At 39.2% G+C, this 14,401-nt stretch overlaps 1 protein-coding gene across 1 annotated transcript in view; it reads left to right on the forward strand.

The window, feature by feature from the left end:
• Nucleotides 1–384: 384 nt before the first annotated feature.
• LOC121083381 (complement C4-like) overlaps nucleotides 385–14,401 on the forward strand; it is a 46,444-nt gene continuing 32,427 nt past the window's right edge. The window contains exons 1-11 of the mRNA XM_040583746.1: nucleotides 385–537; nucleotides 3,203–3,395; nucleotides 4,398–4,581; nucleotides 5,338–5,408; nucleotides 5,716–5,801; nucleotides 7,055–7,137; nucleotides 8,141–8,228; nucleotides 10,985–11,090; nucleotides 11,279–11,402; nucleotides 13,005–13,120; nucleotides 13,851–14,018. Of these exons, the coding sequence (XP_040439680.1) occupies nucleotides 473–537; nucleotides 3,203–3,395; nucleotides 4,398–4,581; nucleotides 5,338–5,408; nucleotides 5,716–5,801; nucleotides 7,055–7,137; nucleotides 8,141–8,228; nucleotides 10,985–11,090; nucleotides 11,279–11,402; nucleotides 13,005–13,120; nucleotides 13,851–14,018 (1,284 nt within the window). The 5' untranslated portion in view covers nucleotides 385–472. The remainder of the gene's footprint in view (nucleotides 538–3,202; nucleotides 3,396–4,397; nucleotides 4,582–5,337; nucleotides 5,409–5,715; nucleotides 5,802–7,054; nucleotides 7,138–8,140; nucleotides 8,229–10,984; nucleotides 11,091–11,278; nucleotides 11,403–13,004; nucleotides 13,121–13,850; nucleotides 14,019–14,401) is intronic.

Raw genomic sequence — 14,401 nt, forward strand, 5'->3', positions numbered from 1 at the left:
GGAGCTTTCCCTCAGGTTTGCTGGACTGCAGAGATGCCTGGAGTTAAGTAACAGCATAGAGAAGGGACCTGTTACTTCTGATTGTCCCATTTAGAAGCATTTTGGAGAGACTCTTTTAGCTATGGTGTCTTGTTTGATTTTGGGATTGCCTTCGCAGTATTGGCAAAAATTTCTCTCTGCACATGACTTTCAGTTGCTATCATGTGAAAATATTGAAGCTGGGAAGAGAATGAATGATCAAACATCGAATTGTGGCTTAGTCCAGAATGCCTATCCCCAGGCTATTAATTTGTGCATCCCTCGCAAGTCCATCATTATTGGTTGCACAGTTTTGCAAGTTATTAATAAATAACTAGGAGAGGTAATGTTCTTTGCTGCAGTGTGCCATCAGCCCATTTCTTACAGCCTGCACCTCGAGAGTAGATTGACGGTGGCTGGTATTTCTGTTTTGCAGATGTTGTAGAGTTTTGCAATGGAAAGGCTGGTATTTTTGATGAGCTTTTTTTCGCTGTTGCCAAATACACAGCAAGCACCATCGTAAGTATATTCTGTTATTGATTCTTCACTTCTAACAAATCCTTTGAAAGAGAAAGTAGGAAATGGTAACAGACTTTATAGAAGTTCAACAAAGCCTTTTTCTTGGACCTTTGAAAATCTGAGTAACCTTAAATAGGTTAAAATTAAAAAGCTAAGACCTGCCCTTTTAAAGCACTTTTAAGGAGAGAGATCGCCATTCAGTAGCAAATAATAAAAATGTCCTACTAAAGCAAGATGTTCACACTGTTATTGCTGCTTGTTCATCTTTAGCTTATGACATTTATTGGCTTGAAAAATCTTGGGAAAGAATAGCTCTCTTTTCTGTAATTGAGATATACATTGCAGAAAACAAAGGTTTCACGTTTGGAACAGCTTTATGATTTTTCTATACATATCCTGTATTTTAGTGGAGATTCATGTACGTTGATACTGGTTCTTCAGTTGGAAATAGATGCAAGTCTTTGAGAAAACCTATGGAGCATATCTAAGGTCCTTCAAATTAACATTTATCTGTAGGACAGAGGTACAGGAGAAGAGATTCTTGCTTTATTCCAACCAGGATCAAGTGTATTCAGGTACTTGCTATAGCCAGAGGAGAGCATTGATGAAATATTTGGGCAGTCAGGTCAAACCCTCCTCCCGCTTCATGTCAGCCCATCTTTGAGCCTCAAATACTTATTTCTATATTTATGAGGTTTTAACCAGGTGCAGACTCCTGCCTGACATCTGGTGTTGACCTCCAGTGTCCACATCAGCCCCACAGAAGCCAGATACTGGGTACCTATGGTACACCTTGAGTACCATACACACTTCATCTTCAGTGAAACACAGGCTTTGTCATTTGTGATAAAATCTTAGTGAAAATGAGGACTGAGGGTTTTTTTCTTTAAGGTAAATGGATGTGGGAATCATAAAGTGCTGAATGTATTAAGTATATGAATCTGGACATTACGTCAGGAAAACATCATGACACTTCAAGACCAGATCTGGCTTGTGTCTGGCTGGTTGAGATCATGGGCAGTGTGCGCTAGTGACCACGTCTGTGGGAGCTATTGCATAGGTAAACTTTTAAACAACTAACTATACTACTGTTAAAAAAGACCCTAAATTTCTGTAGGCTATGGCAGAGAGCAAGCATTACACTCTCTTTTCCGTATGTCGAGATAGGTCTTGTGTCAACTTTTGCTAGCGCCAACAGACTCTGAGTGGGTCATGCAGTGACACTTTTAGAGTAAAATCCCTTCAGTGCCACTGAGAAAATACAATGAACACAGCTGAAAATGAGCTTTCTTCTCAACATTCAACCATTTGAATGTATATAGAGGCCAAACCTGCCTGACTAATGAGTTAGAGAAGACAATTAGACAAATGAAAACAATAAAGACCAGGATCAAGCATTGCATGAGAGTAGATGTAACTGAAAGACAAGTTTCATCTTTCATTGTAAAGTGGAAACATTAGAAAATATTTTCACAAATGGATGGATAAAAACTTTTTCACGTTTATTGAAGGCTATTCTGGTTTTCTTTCCTGAGATCCTTATGTTTGTGTGAAGGCTCAGACTACCTGTGATGCATTTCATGAATCATATAGGAGAGAGATGATTCTTACTTATTTTCACAGAGCAACATGATTACTATAAAAAAAGGAAGTGAATTTATATTTCCTTTTAAAAAATAAATCAGCTTTTTTCCCTATTTCTACACCCCACTTTTCATTTTATAAATTTAAGAAAGAAGAAACCTAAGAAAAAGTTCAGACAACCCATTCTGAAAATGGTGAAATCATTTGCCTTTTGTTTTAGAACCTTCTGCAGAATAATCATTTTCCAAAAGCAGCTTTCTTGAGCTCAGAACTGTGCTTTGTGTATGTACCATCATATCATTAAGACACAGCTCTTCACATAGTTCTCTGATCTTTGTGTGTAAAAGATACTTGAACAAAAGAGGGCAAGAATGATGATCTACATTTTGAAGGGCACAAAATTAATTACCAAGAAGCACCAGAGCAGAGTTAAGAATAAAGGAAAGTAATAAAGAGAAAAAACTAAATCCCAGTCAGTTTAGCCTCTAACTCACTCCTTCCCAGGGCTGTGATCTCACTTTCCATGATCTCTCATTACCAGGATCTCACAGTGACATCTCAATGAAGATCAACCACTTGCAAACCCCATACATGGAAACTGATACCTCCTGACATATTAAAGCCTAAGATGGCATAATGTGGGTGCTAGTACATGAGCATACATGACTTCATAGTACCAAATATGTATTTATGAATATCTATTAAGTGTCTCGGTGCATAGCCTAGTTTTGTTTCCGGAAAGTTGAGTTTATAGAGCTTTCTCTGAGTTAAACCAGGCTACAAACAGCATTGGCAGTCCCTGGGAAATAGTGCAGGTTTTTTTCTCTACTCTGCATAGGGACTGATCTTTTGTAGGACCTAAATGTGATGGTTCTGTATTTGGAGATCAGTTGGAGAGAAACTGTCCTCTTTTAATCTCTACTTTGACTAACAAGGGGGGTGGACCAGGTGATCTCTACAAGTCCCAAGTTCAACTATTGTGAGAGTTGTTTTTTTCTTTAAAATTTATATCTGTTGGACATTCTGCTGTTATGAGAAAATCAACCTACATGCTAGATAACCTGTTTCTATGTTATTTTAGATTTCTTATAACTGCCCCAAATGTGGTGCATTTGGGCGTACATGAGACGGTAACAGTTCAAGTCCATGGAGCACAGGGCCCAGTGCAAGTTACTGCATACTTCAAAGATGATAGAAAAAATCAGCTCCTATCAGAGAAGTTCGTCTTTAACCTTAACCAAAATAACAACTACCAAGAGATGAAAAAAGTAATGGTGAGTCTACCATCATAGCGATGTAAATGTTTTAATCTGGTGATAAAAAACACAAAATCTGTACTAGGAACACAACACAACAGGGAACCCTAGAGACAGGTGACAAAACACCAACAATTCCAGTGACAGCAGCACACTAACAAATCAATGCCTAATATAATTTCAGTGGTGATTGGGAGTGCTTGGTTTTGCCCAACAAGCAAGCTCAAGATTTTTTCACATGGTTAGGAAAGATCTTTTCATTGCTGTAAATCAGTGATGATATTAACTTTAAAAACATTTATTATTGTATCACTGTTTGTTGTTCTGTATTGCTTAAAGACTATATTCAAGCCTTTGGGGTACGGGTCATTTTTACAAAATAGAAGAAATATTTAAAAATATGCAATCTCTCAGACAAAAGCCTGTGACATTTCTGCAAACCTACAAGTTGATTAATTCCTCTTTACATCCTGATTTGCATCTTTTGCCTTTGACGTGGATTTTGAAGTTTGCCAGCATTTAGTTCGGGCCTGCTAGTTTGGGCTATTTGGTTGGGAAAATAGCTCTGATTATTCCCAAAGCCAAAAGCTGAGCTTTCAAATCAGGTTCCTCTTGAGCATGATGTTTAGAAACATTATATTAACCTGCATGAGGTAAATCTCTAATTTCACAGCCAAGATTTTAGCAAATGAAGGATTACAGGATGCTGCTCAAGCTATCAAATGACATGGTAACTGGAATTTAACATGCATGTAGACTGAAGAAAAGCACTGAGCTGGAATTACTGCCATCGGGCAGAAGAACATGTCTTTCCATGGTGGAAAATGGGGGATTAGATAGTATTTCTACTTAAAAAGAAATACTCATCTAGGAAGAAAGATGTAACTGAGTATCTTCTGTTGAATGGTGATAATAAAAATATTTAAGCACTATAGATGTCTTTGGGCCTCAGCTGTGTGGTTCCAAAGTTAGCAAGGTTTATATCTGACTCTGTGGGGTTTTTCCTTTTGTCCTTTCCAGATCAAGCCGAGGACTCAGCAACAGGATTTGTTCAAGAAGAGTAATCAGTCATATGTTCTGTTAGTCACCGAAAGCAGGGAGCTTCATAAGGACATCACTCAAACAACTCGCATCCTCCTGTCTTCCAAGAAAGGCTACATTTTTATTCAGACAGATAAGCCTATATACACACCAAATTCCAAAGGTTAAAATACAAATGTTGCACTTAGATGTTAAATACAGATGTCACAAGGGCTTGATTAGAAAAAGTGATATTGACTTGATCCTCCCTAGTGTAAATCCTTCTCATTTAATTCCAGCTGTCTCTGTGCTTACTAGCCAGTTCAGCTTTTAAACTTGCATTCTTCAGCCAGGGCTTCTTCAGGGTCTACACTGCACATTGCAGCGGCCTGTGTGGAAATGCCACTGGAGTCAGAAAGTCATTCTCTCTTCTAACAGGAGCCAGACAATATCTACTCATTTTTGTTCAAAAAGCTTTATAGCAACTTTCCTTTGGAAAACAAAATTGTGAGAAACCTGCAAAAAAACCCCAATTACTTCTGCTTGCAACACCTGCAATAAGTATCCTTTGCACTTCAAGACCACAGCTGTTTTGTTACTTAAGACTTTAATTAAATAATAAGAGGGAAGTAAAAAAAGTTCTTGCATTTGGTTGCTGCCTTGACTGCAGAAAAAATACAAAAGTGAGTGAAGCTCCCTGAGCATTTTTTAGAATTTGCTTCAAAAAGGTATCTGTTTGGTCATGTAATATACAAAGCCTGTGGAAGAATACATATTTACTTTTTCATTTTTATTTATTACTTTTTTTAGAGTTGTTTTCATGAAAAGAAAGTGTTTTTTTCGTAAATTCAGTAACTCAGTTTAGAGCTTGTAATAATTACTGTCTGGACAGGTCAGAAATATATATATATGTGAGTACATTTTTTCTTCTGTTAAACAGTAAAATACAGGATCTTCATTCTGGACAACACTATGAGGCCAACAGATGATACAGTTACAGTTGCTGTGCTAGTAAGTATACAAAAAACACTGTCAATGAGTGCTTGCACAAACTATGATAAACTTCCACAAAAGATCCAAGAGTAAAACTATAGCTATGACTCCTCTCCAGAAACAGTATTTACATGTTGTGAGATACAACTAGTCATTTTTGGCCAACATCAGGAGCACAGAGGGACATGTAACATTTGACTATTAAAGTAGGAAAGTAAGCAGAGCATTTTCTCTTCCTTAGGACTAGTATAGGAACTTGAGCTTTTGGATGTAAATGTTTGACACCTGGAATACAATGTTATGCTTGTTTTCTCTCTCTCAACAGAACTCAAAAGGAATGGTCGTGAAAAAGTCGGACCGGAAAATCAAAACAGTGTTGAGTGAAAGCTTTGAAATACCTGACATTGCCGAGTACGTTACCCCTGTGCCTTGTGCATTAAAGCAGTTCACATCTCAAAATGTTGCTATCTTCAAGCTAAACTATCTTCAAGCTAAAAGCAAGAGTCTTGTCCTTCCCTTCTCTCTGTTCCGCTCCCTTGTTTTTCTCTCTTCTCTTTCTTTCTTGTTGTGTATTGTCTGCTTTACCATTTTTTTTAGAAGAGGAGGTGCACTGAGGCAGACAGTTTTGCCCTGTTCACACCTGGGAAGCACCACGGCACACTGTCAGTGCATGACAGGAGGGAACCCAGCACAGTCGCTCTGGAGCCTCCTGCCGTGCAGGGTCTACACCTGAGCTGGTCACCCGACACTCCCTTCTCTGACACTGGAAAGTCAGTCACACATTTGGGCTGTGATTCATCCGGCCCGTTTTAGATGCCTGTGTCAGGATGAGAGGTACCATGTCCCAGCACTGCCTGTTTCTCTCCATGGCTGTTAGAGGAGCCTGAGGGCACCCAGGCAGGTGAAAGACCTCGTGGGGTAATGTTTAAAGTGAGGAGGATTAACTCCACCTCCTATTAGCAGGTTCAAACCATCCAGAGTCATCCCCCTTACCTGCTGAAGTACTTAAGATTTTTAACTGCAGAATTGCTTGAATTATCTTTCAAAACTGTCTTTCACCATGGAGCAGAGACTGAGCCTATGGTTAATAACTTTTTACCTTTAAGCACCTCACCTTGGAGAGGTGAGTCCAGAATTTAAAGTTAATATGCTACAGTTAGCAACGTTTATCCTGGAAAGGAACAGTTTAGCAAACTCCTTCAGTATCTGTTCAACTGTATGACCACATTTAGGAGAGTAAATCTGTAAGGGCTAAGTTTGCAGAGTGTAATTAATTACCTCTGATTTCAAACAGTCAGACTTTTACTTAATATACAGTGTGTTCTTGCATGCTAGATTGATTTTGACGTCACAGCGAAGATAAGCTATAGGAAATACAAGAGGAGTTCTCTGTTTCTGAGGGCTTTTCACAGGCAGTGCATGTTACACGTGGTTTGCAACTATGTTATCTTACAGTTGGTCATAAAATCTTCTTGGGTGTTTCCTAAGACGTTTGAAAATATGTTGCTGGGTCCCCCCAGCAAAGAGAAATCCATTAATGAATTAGTTCAGAATGAGATCAAAGCAAGGAAAATATCAGCATTTAGTGATAATTTAAATATATTAGCATCATAAATTATCTGAGGAATCCCAATTAACTATTCTCTGCTGAATCTGAACTTTAGGCCTGGAAATTGGAAAATCAAAGCTTGGTTTCATCAACATGAAATGTCTAACGTTTCTGCTGAATTTGAAGTTAAAAAATACGGTAAGAGAATATTTAATTTGCATTATAAATATGGGAAGTCATCACTGTGATAGAAGCTATACTGCAGTGGTTATACCTGGCTGTAGTTAAGTACTAAGGACAAGATTCACAGGGTTACAGTGCCTCATTACTCTATGATGCACAGAAGAACTCTGGGTTTGGGTGCCTGTGCCTTCCACTTACATTTGAAAAAATCATTGCAATTCTGACTAAAGTTTTCAGCGAAGACTAAAATGAATGAAAAAAAAAAAAAGCTACCCATTTTATCTCAGTAGACTTCAGTTTGGAAGTTGGTTAGAGTTGTTCGTATACTTTTCTTTAAAAAAGCTTCTCTAAGTGTACTGTGGAAAAAGTAAAAAAGTAGAAATTTAACAATCTGAGGTAAGAAATGTCTTGATTTATTTCAACTGAAATGATGCATTCTTATAAAATTTAGTGTGGGTGCTGTGTTGGTTGTTTTTTCTTCTTAAAGGCAAGAGAAAGCCTGAGGATTATATAATAATCTAAGTTTAACACACCTGGTTTTGCCCTAGCTAGTGGATGTAACAGAATAGCAGAGACTACTGCATCCTCTGCAAACACCTGCATCCAGGAACCAATTGCTCTGGCGACATCTGCAGTGGCAAATAGTTTGGCTTTATAGGAGTAAATTGCAGAGTGTCACAGCTCATGTTTGCCCTCAAGCCATTTCAGGGTGGGTTTACTTCACACTGCTTGTAGTCCAGCACACTTAATGCCCATGAGCAGTTAGAATTTATCTTCTGGCTTATTTATGTTGTAAATAATTGAATTTTGTGTGCTTGAAGACTGTTCCACTATGTGAAGAAAAGCAGAAAAAGGGAAAATGAGCAGGGGATTTGCTTCAGAAGTGCACTGCTGGTTCAAACCAAAACCTTCTCTTAGTGCAGCTGCATCCTCTCAGTGGGTGTTGCCACATGCCAGGAGTTTAAGGTATGTTTGAGACTTGTATGTCATGACCTTTTGTCGTCTTTTTTTCATGCAGAACTTCCATCTTTTGAAGTCAAACTCATCCCGGTTCAGTCATACTACCACATCTGGAATGAAAACTTTGTGTTTGATATCGAGGCAAAGTAGGTGTGCTTGCAGCAAGGCTGTTTTAGGAGGTGGATAAGTAGATAATGAACTTTGCCATTTATTCTTTTTTCTTCTCACTAACAGTTAGCCAGCTTCTGGCTTTTCTTGAATCTGATGTTAATTTTATATACTCTCTGTTTCCACTACTAACTTGAGACACTGGTGTAAAATCCTACCTGGGTCCAAGTAGTGGTGATCAAAATGGAACAAGGTTTTCCAAATATTTTAGTTTGCTAGCAAAACTAAATTTTATTTACATAAGAGTGTTGCCTTTTACAAACATACACATAACTGAATAGTGTAAGAATATCTTACTGATAAGTCACCATTGGATCGTTTGTGTCTGTCCCAGTAGCTGATGGGGATGGCGGAGAGGAAACAGTCGATACAGAAGGGAGGAAAGGTCTAGGTATAGAAATTGCTTATATAAACAAACAAGAATAAAATAGCCTGGTCTGTACAACCAAAGCTTGTGCCTTTATTAAGCACTGACAGTAACTAGCCTGGTAATTAATTTGGCTTACAGTAACCTTTAGTTAAATAGGCATTAAATGTTAGCATTTAGCTGTATGAGTGCATGTGACTAAAGCATCATCTAGTGATGTTTAGTAAACACCATAATCATTTGTGTTTCATTTTATGTTTGATTCTGAAAAATCTTCCAAACTGAGAGCAGCAAACAAATTATTATTACACTCAAGCACTATTTAGTATCTTTTGAGATATTATTTTTCAGATTCTTTCCTTATATGAGGAATTATTCTCATACAGTAGGAGCTTTGTCTACATTTGAACGTGATACCAGAAAAGATATTTAAGCCATCTGGGTAGTAAATTAAACAGTTCCAGGAAAGGTTCCTGAGCCCCAGAACTTGGCTGCCGATGGCTCAGCTGGTGCATGGCACAGGCTTGGCCTCAGCCGTGCGGCAATCCCTGGACAGTTCCAGAAAACTCCCTGGGAGGATGCATGGACCAAGGTCCACCCAGGTCTGCATGTGGCCACCCTGCTGTGGAAGACAGGGGGATTAATAGAGCAGTGCCAGCCAGCCACAGCCTCCAGGACAGCACTGTACTTGTTTAATTAACCTGGCCTAAGCAGGGGGCAGTTCCTAGATTTGCTACATAGCCTGTGGCACTGTATCCAGCTGGAAGCCTGATCCTCCACAGCCTCAGTTCTAGTAGGTTTTGTTTCTGGTCTTATTTCAACGCTGGCCAGCTTATACCATGTCAGCCTTCTGTCCGCTGTTCTTTTGCTCCTCACCTTGACCATGCTAGTCCTTCCCCCCCCCCCCAGCACACCCTGAGAGAGCAGGCAGAGCCCAGTACCCACCGCCTTCTGCTGGGCTGAACAAACACAGCTCTTCTAATCTTCTCTTGATCACCTTCCTTTGTTTGTTTCTATTGAATAATTACTAGATTTAATCATGATTAGTTGATATTGTATTATGAAGTGATATCAGATCTAATATTTCTATCAGGCTTTAATATTTTAATTCTTTCTAAAGTTTTCTCTGCATGTTATTGCAGCACTCAGTTTTTACTTTATGGACTGTGCAACTCCTTTGTATATACCTCACTACTCATTAACACCATAATTATTTAAGAGGAAAAAATGGGGTTGAATGACTGGATACTCTTCTTTTGTCTATTGGAAAAGGTCCTAGAGCTGCTGCACAGGCCTGCCTGACTTTCATCAAAATCAACATAGGAAATTCCTGATAACTGAACTTCCATCTCTGAGCTAGCCATGCATGTAATGAACAGTTATTTGGTATATTGACTGTTGTTTCCTGCAGTTAGTAGTTCTGGCATTTTAATCAGTTTTCATAAGAACTGCCTCTCAGTCAGTTTCATTGGTATAGATCAGTGCTGATCAGGTCAGTTTGAAAGTGGCTTTGCTTAAACAAAAGTAAGTATTACAGATCTGAGATATAGCAGGATTTTCACAAGCAAAAGATAACAGCATGGCTGTGACGGGTCTCATGTAGCACGTTACATGCCATGCTGCAGGAGGGTGCCATCTGCCAGGGTTTCCTTGAATAAGGAACCTGCCAGGTGCAACAACACGCTCTCTCCTATCTCCCATGACCTGCGTGGAGAGTTCAAGGGTGCTCTGGCCAGATACCTACCTGGCAAATATTTAACTTACAAGAGGTCCCTATGCTATACTGCCTAAATCCATAGGAGAGATGCAGGGGGAGGGCAGTCTGCCTAATGCAGGGACGATGTGTCTCTGGAGGTCTTCAGAGGTACCAAATACTTTATATTGGTCCCTGAGATGGTTCTCTGGCCCCCTATTTTAAATGTTGTGCTTGTGAGGTGTCTCGTACAAAAGAGTTAGCTGCTCATCCAAGCTAAAGAGACTGGATACCTCTCTTGTTCCCTATGAAAGGGCTGAGCTGTGTGAGACTTCACTGTGCAACTAAAGTTCTCATTAATTTGTAAAAATAAAAAAAATGTGACGTTACTGTGGTGTAAATTTTGTCAGCTGATGTCTCCACATGTGATTCTGCCGATGTAATTTACACCCTATATTTCTCTGCACTTGAAATAATCACTTTATACAGTCCAGTAAAAGTCTTCATGTTTGAGTTATCAGTGAGCGGGACAAATTTTTGTTTCCAAGCTACTAGTTACAGATGGGGTGCCTAAAGACATCCCAATTTTATTTCAGCCTAAAATTATTAGTCTGATTTATGATTGCCTTTTATTAATGTAATGATCCATCTGCTCACTTTTCTTCTTTTCAAAGGCACTCTTATGGGAAAGGGATTCAAGGTGTTGCATATGTGCGATTTGGCCTAATTGATGAAAATGAGAAAAAAATCTTTATTCCAGGCCTGGAACAACAGCTATCTGTAAGTAGTGGAGTTCGGTGGAGCTATTCTGATTTATCCCACGTGAGCTGAATATTGTCAGAAATATCAGGATACAGATCCCTGTAATACCATAGTCATGCTATAAGCAGCAATTTTTTTATTCTAATGGCAACAAACCAGTAAAGGGTTGTCTATTTTTTTTTTTTTTTTTTTCACTTTCAATTTAGATTCAAAATGGAAAAGGAAGAGTTACTTTAAATACAACACTTTTGGAAGAGAAATTAAGAAAGAGTATTTCAACTCTGGAAGGTTTTCATTTATATGTTGCTGTTACCACTGTAGAAACAGCAAGTGAGTACATTATGCCTTAACTGATACAGTCTGTAGTATTTACATTGATCGTTCTCTAGGTATTTGCTCACAGCAGGGCTAAGCATGTTGAGTATGCTCCCAGGCACCTTAGAGCTACCCACAGATGAGCACTGCATGCAATTAGACTCAGGAGTCAGTGAGTGATTTTGGTTGTAGTAAGTATTTAGTGCTAGTCTTGTACCTCTCACCTTACCTCATAACTTCAGTGCTGACCTCTGAAGCTGAATCTGTGATGAAGATGGCCTTTCCAAAATCGGCAAGACTTTTCTTGTTGTTCATAGGGACACTGATCCCTTTTATTTTAGATATCTGAAAGTAAGGTATCTATTCAGAGCCCAGGCACTTTACATAGTCACTGTAAAGAATGGATTGGTTAGACTGCACTCCAGAGGTGTCTGTTCCCATTGACTATAGAAGGAGTCTAGTCACTTAGCCTAGAATTACTAGAATTCTAAAAATTACTAAAAATCCAAAGTATTAAGTAGGATTCCTTGGAATCCTAAAATTAAGTCAAATGTATTGCAGCTGTGTGGTTCTGTAGTATAATCTACTATAGGTACTTATGCTGCAAAATTTATCACAAGAGCAAAGGAGACTCTAAGACCTCCTGTTACCACACCAGCATGATGGACATAAGATCTTATGGTGTGGCGTAGTCTCTACCATCCTGTGCATGCTTCCTCTTTCTGCCACGGGTAGGCTGCCTCCACACTTGTGTACTTGCTGGGTTTGGTGTTAATTATATGCATAACAGGACAAGGCTGGTGGGCTTTACTGACACTTCTCAAGATGGGAGTATTAAAGTGGAAAATAAGGACATTGAAAGTATATCTCTAAATGCACTCAGTTTAAAGCAAGCCATGTAACTTTTTTTTTAGAGGTGATTATGGGTAGTGGTTTAACTAGAAGTTAACTAGAAGAATGAGCAGTTTAACTAGAAGAATCTTAGATGGGAAGCAGATGCTCAAGCTGTCTTGTAGGTGCAAAGTTGCAGAAGATGATATCAGCTAACATTAGCTCTCATCAGCACTCAGAAAGGAAAAGAAAAAAAAAAAGAGCTCTTTCAGGAAATTAAAAATTTTACGTCCAACCCTTCCTACTGATTCTGAGTGACTTTTACATTGTGCTTTGATGTAGCCTTTCCCAAAGAATGAAGCCCCGATGGCTTGGAAAGGGAGGTGCACCACCACAGTGGTTCCTGTGGTACCAGTGTGCTCTGTGTCTGCAGACACCTTGTTCCAATCAGTGTGTTAGAGGGAGATTTTCATGTTGTGAGTCACAAACCGTTTTGCAGGTCTCGATGCCTGAGCTGTCAAGCGCACACACCTGCCACTGCCAGCTTGCTGGAGCACCGCACAGGTTGCCCTGTCCTTGCACTGGCCTGTCTCTGTGTTCCCCATCTGCCTGCACCCATCTCTTCCTCTTCTCAGGACTCTTTGGGGAGGGATCATATTTTGGTTTTCTTTATATGTGCTGGTAAAAATGCAATTAATCTTGAAAACAGAAATGATGGATGCTAAAGTAATGAGCAAGTACATAGTTATTGCTCCCATAGCAACACATACTGTTTGATATTAACAGGTGGTGAGATAAGGGAAGAAGAACTCAACAATGTGAAGTTTGTGAAGTCTCCTTACACTGTTGATCTGTCTAACACCAAAAAGTATTTTGTGCCTGGAGCCCCCTTCTCTGTTGTGGTATGTAGTACTTAGCCGTGTCCATTTGCCTCCATAACAAAGGATTTATATCTGCCCTGTTTATAAATTTCTTATCTAATCCAGTGGGAGCTCTGTAGGACGCAGACCTTCAGGAAGAAGCCCAACAGGAATAGGTCCAACACAGAGCTACTGTTTGAGTGTCTGGCTTGTCTCATTTCTGTACACACAGAGCCTGAGCAGGGAAACTAAAGCCAGAAAATACAGGTTTTCTGGTCTGGAAGTCATTTGTGTGCTACAAAGTTTAATAAAACATGTAGCAGTCTCTTCCTCACCTCAAAATCAAAAGATTAAAATAATAATGTATCAAGTTAATCCCATATCAAGTTAAAATTCTGAAAACTAAAACAGAGTATTATCTTTTTTAAAAAAAATGTATTGAAGTTTTTGAGGTTTTAAACTGCACACCAAGAGTTAAAGTTAGAAATCTACCTTGTAGTACTTAAGGACAAGTATCTCTGAGATCCTCTGAGATCCAAAAGATGCTAAGTGAAAATCCAGGGCAGCTGTTAACCTGTGTTCACAGATTTTTACTTTAGCTGGAGCCTAGCTGAATCAATTGCTATTCTTTTCTCTCAAAGCTCAAATTTTCAAACGCTAATGTTTGTATTTCTTCTCACTTTATAAAAATAATTGCTTCTTTTTTGTGGGCACTTTTTAAACCCAGGCATTTCCTTGAAGTAACAACAGAAAACCACTTTTTTTCCAATAGGCATCTGTCACTTTGGTTGATGGCTCTCCTGCTGCCTCTGTACCTGTCACTGCTACTGTTACCGTGCCTGGAAAATCCCCAATGAAGATGACTGCACTTTCTAATAAAGAGGGTCTAGTCCCCTTGGCCTTCAACATCCCTGGAGATGCTCAGATGCTTCAAATAATGGTAAAGAAAACCCAAACATCCACGTTTAAAAATACACCACTGAGAAAAGCTTGTAAGTCAATTACAAATGACTGTGAAGATGATCAGTATTCATTAAATTAGCACAGAGGGTGGAATGTGATTTCTTACACCACCTGCACAGCTTTGTCCAGATTGTGTAAGTATGTCAGAGAGACCAGGGGCCTGAGGGATGTCTCACTGAAATGAAGGACACTTGTACATTGGAGCATTGGGAGTACATGCATGGGTGGGGTGATGGTGGTGCTTTTTTTGTGGTTCAGATGTGCATTTTCATGGCATGAAGGATGGAAATAGGAGTGTAAAGAATATCACCATGAAAAGTGATAGAAAATTATGAGAAGCAGGTGAAGGAAAAGATCCTT

This window comes from Falco naumanni, chromosome 2, assembly GCF_017639655.2.
Source record: "Falco naumanni isolate bFalNau1 chromosome 2, bFalNau1.pat, whole genome shotgun sequence".
In the NCBI taxonomy this organism is placed as follows: domain Eukaryota; kingdom Metazoa; phylum Chordata; class Aves; order Falconiformes; family Falconidae; genus Falco; species Falco naumanni.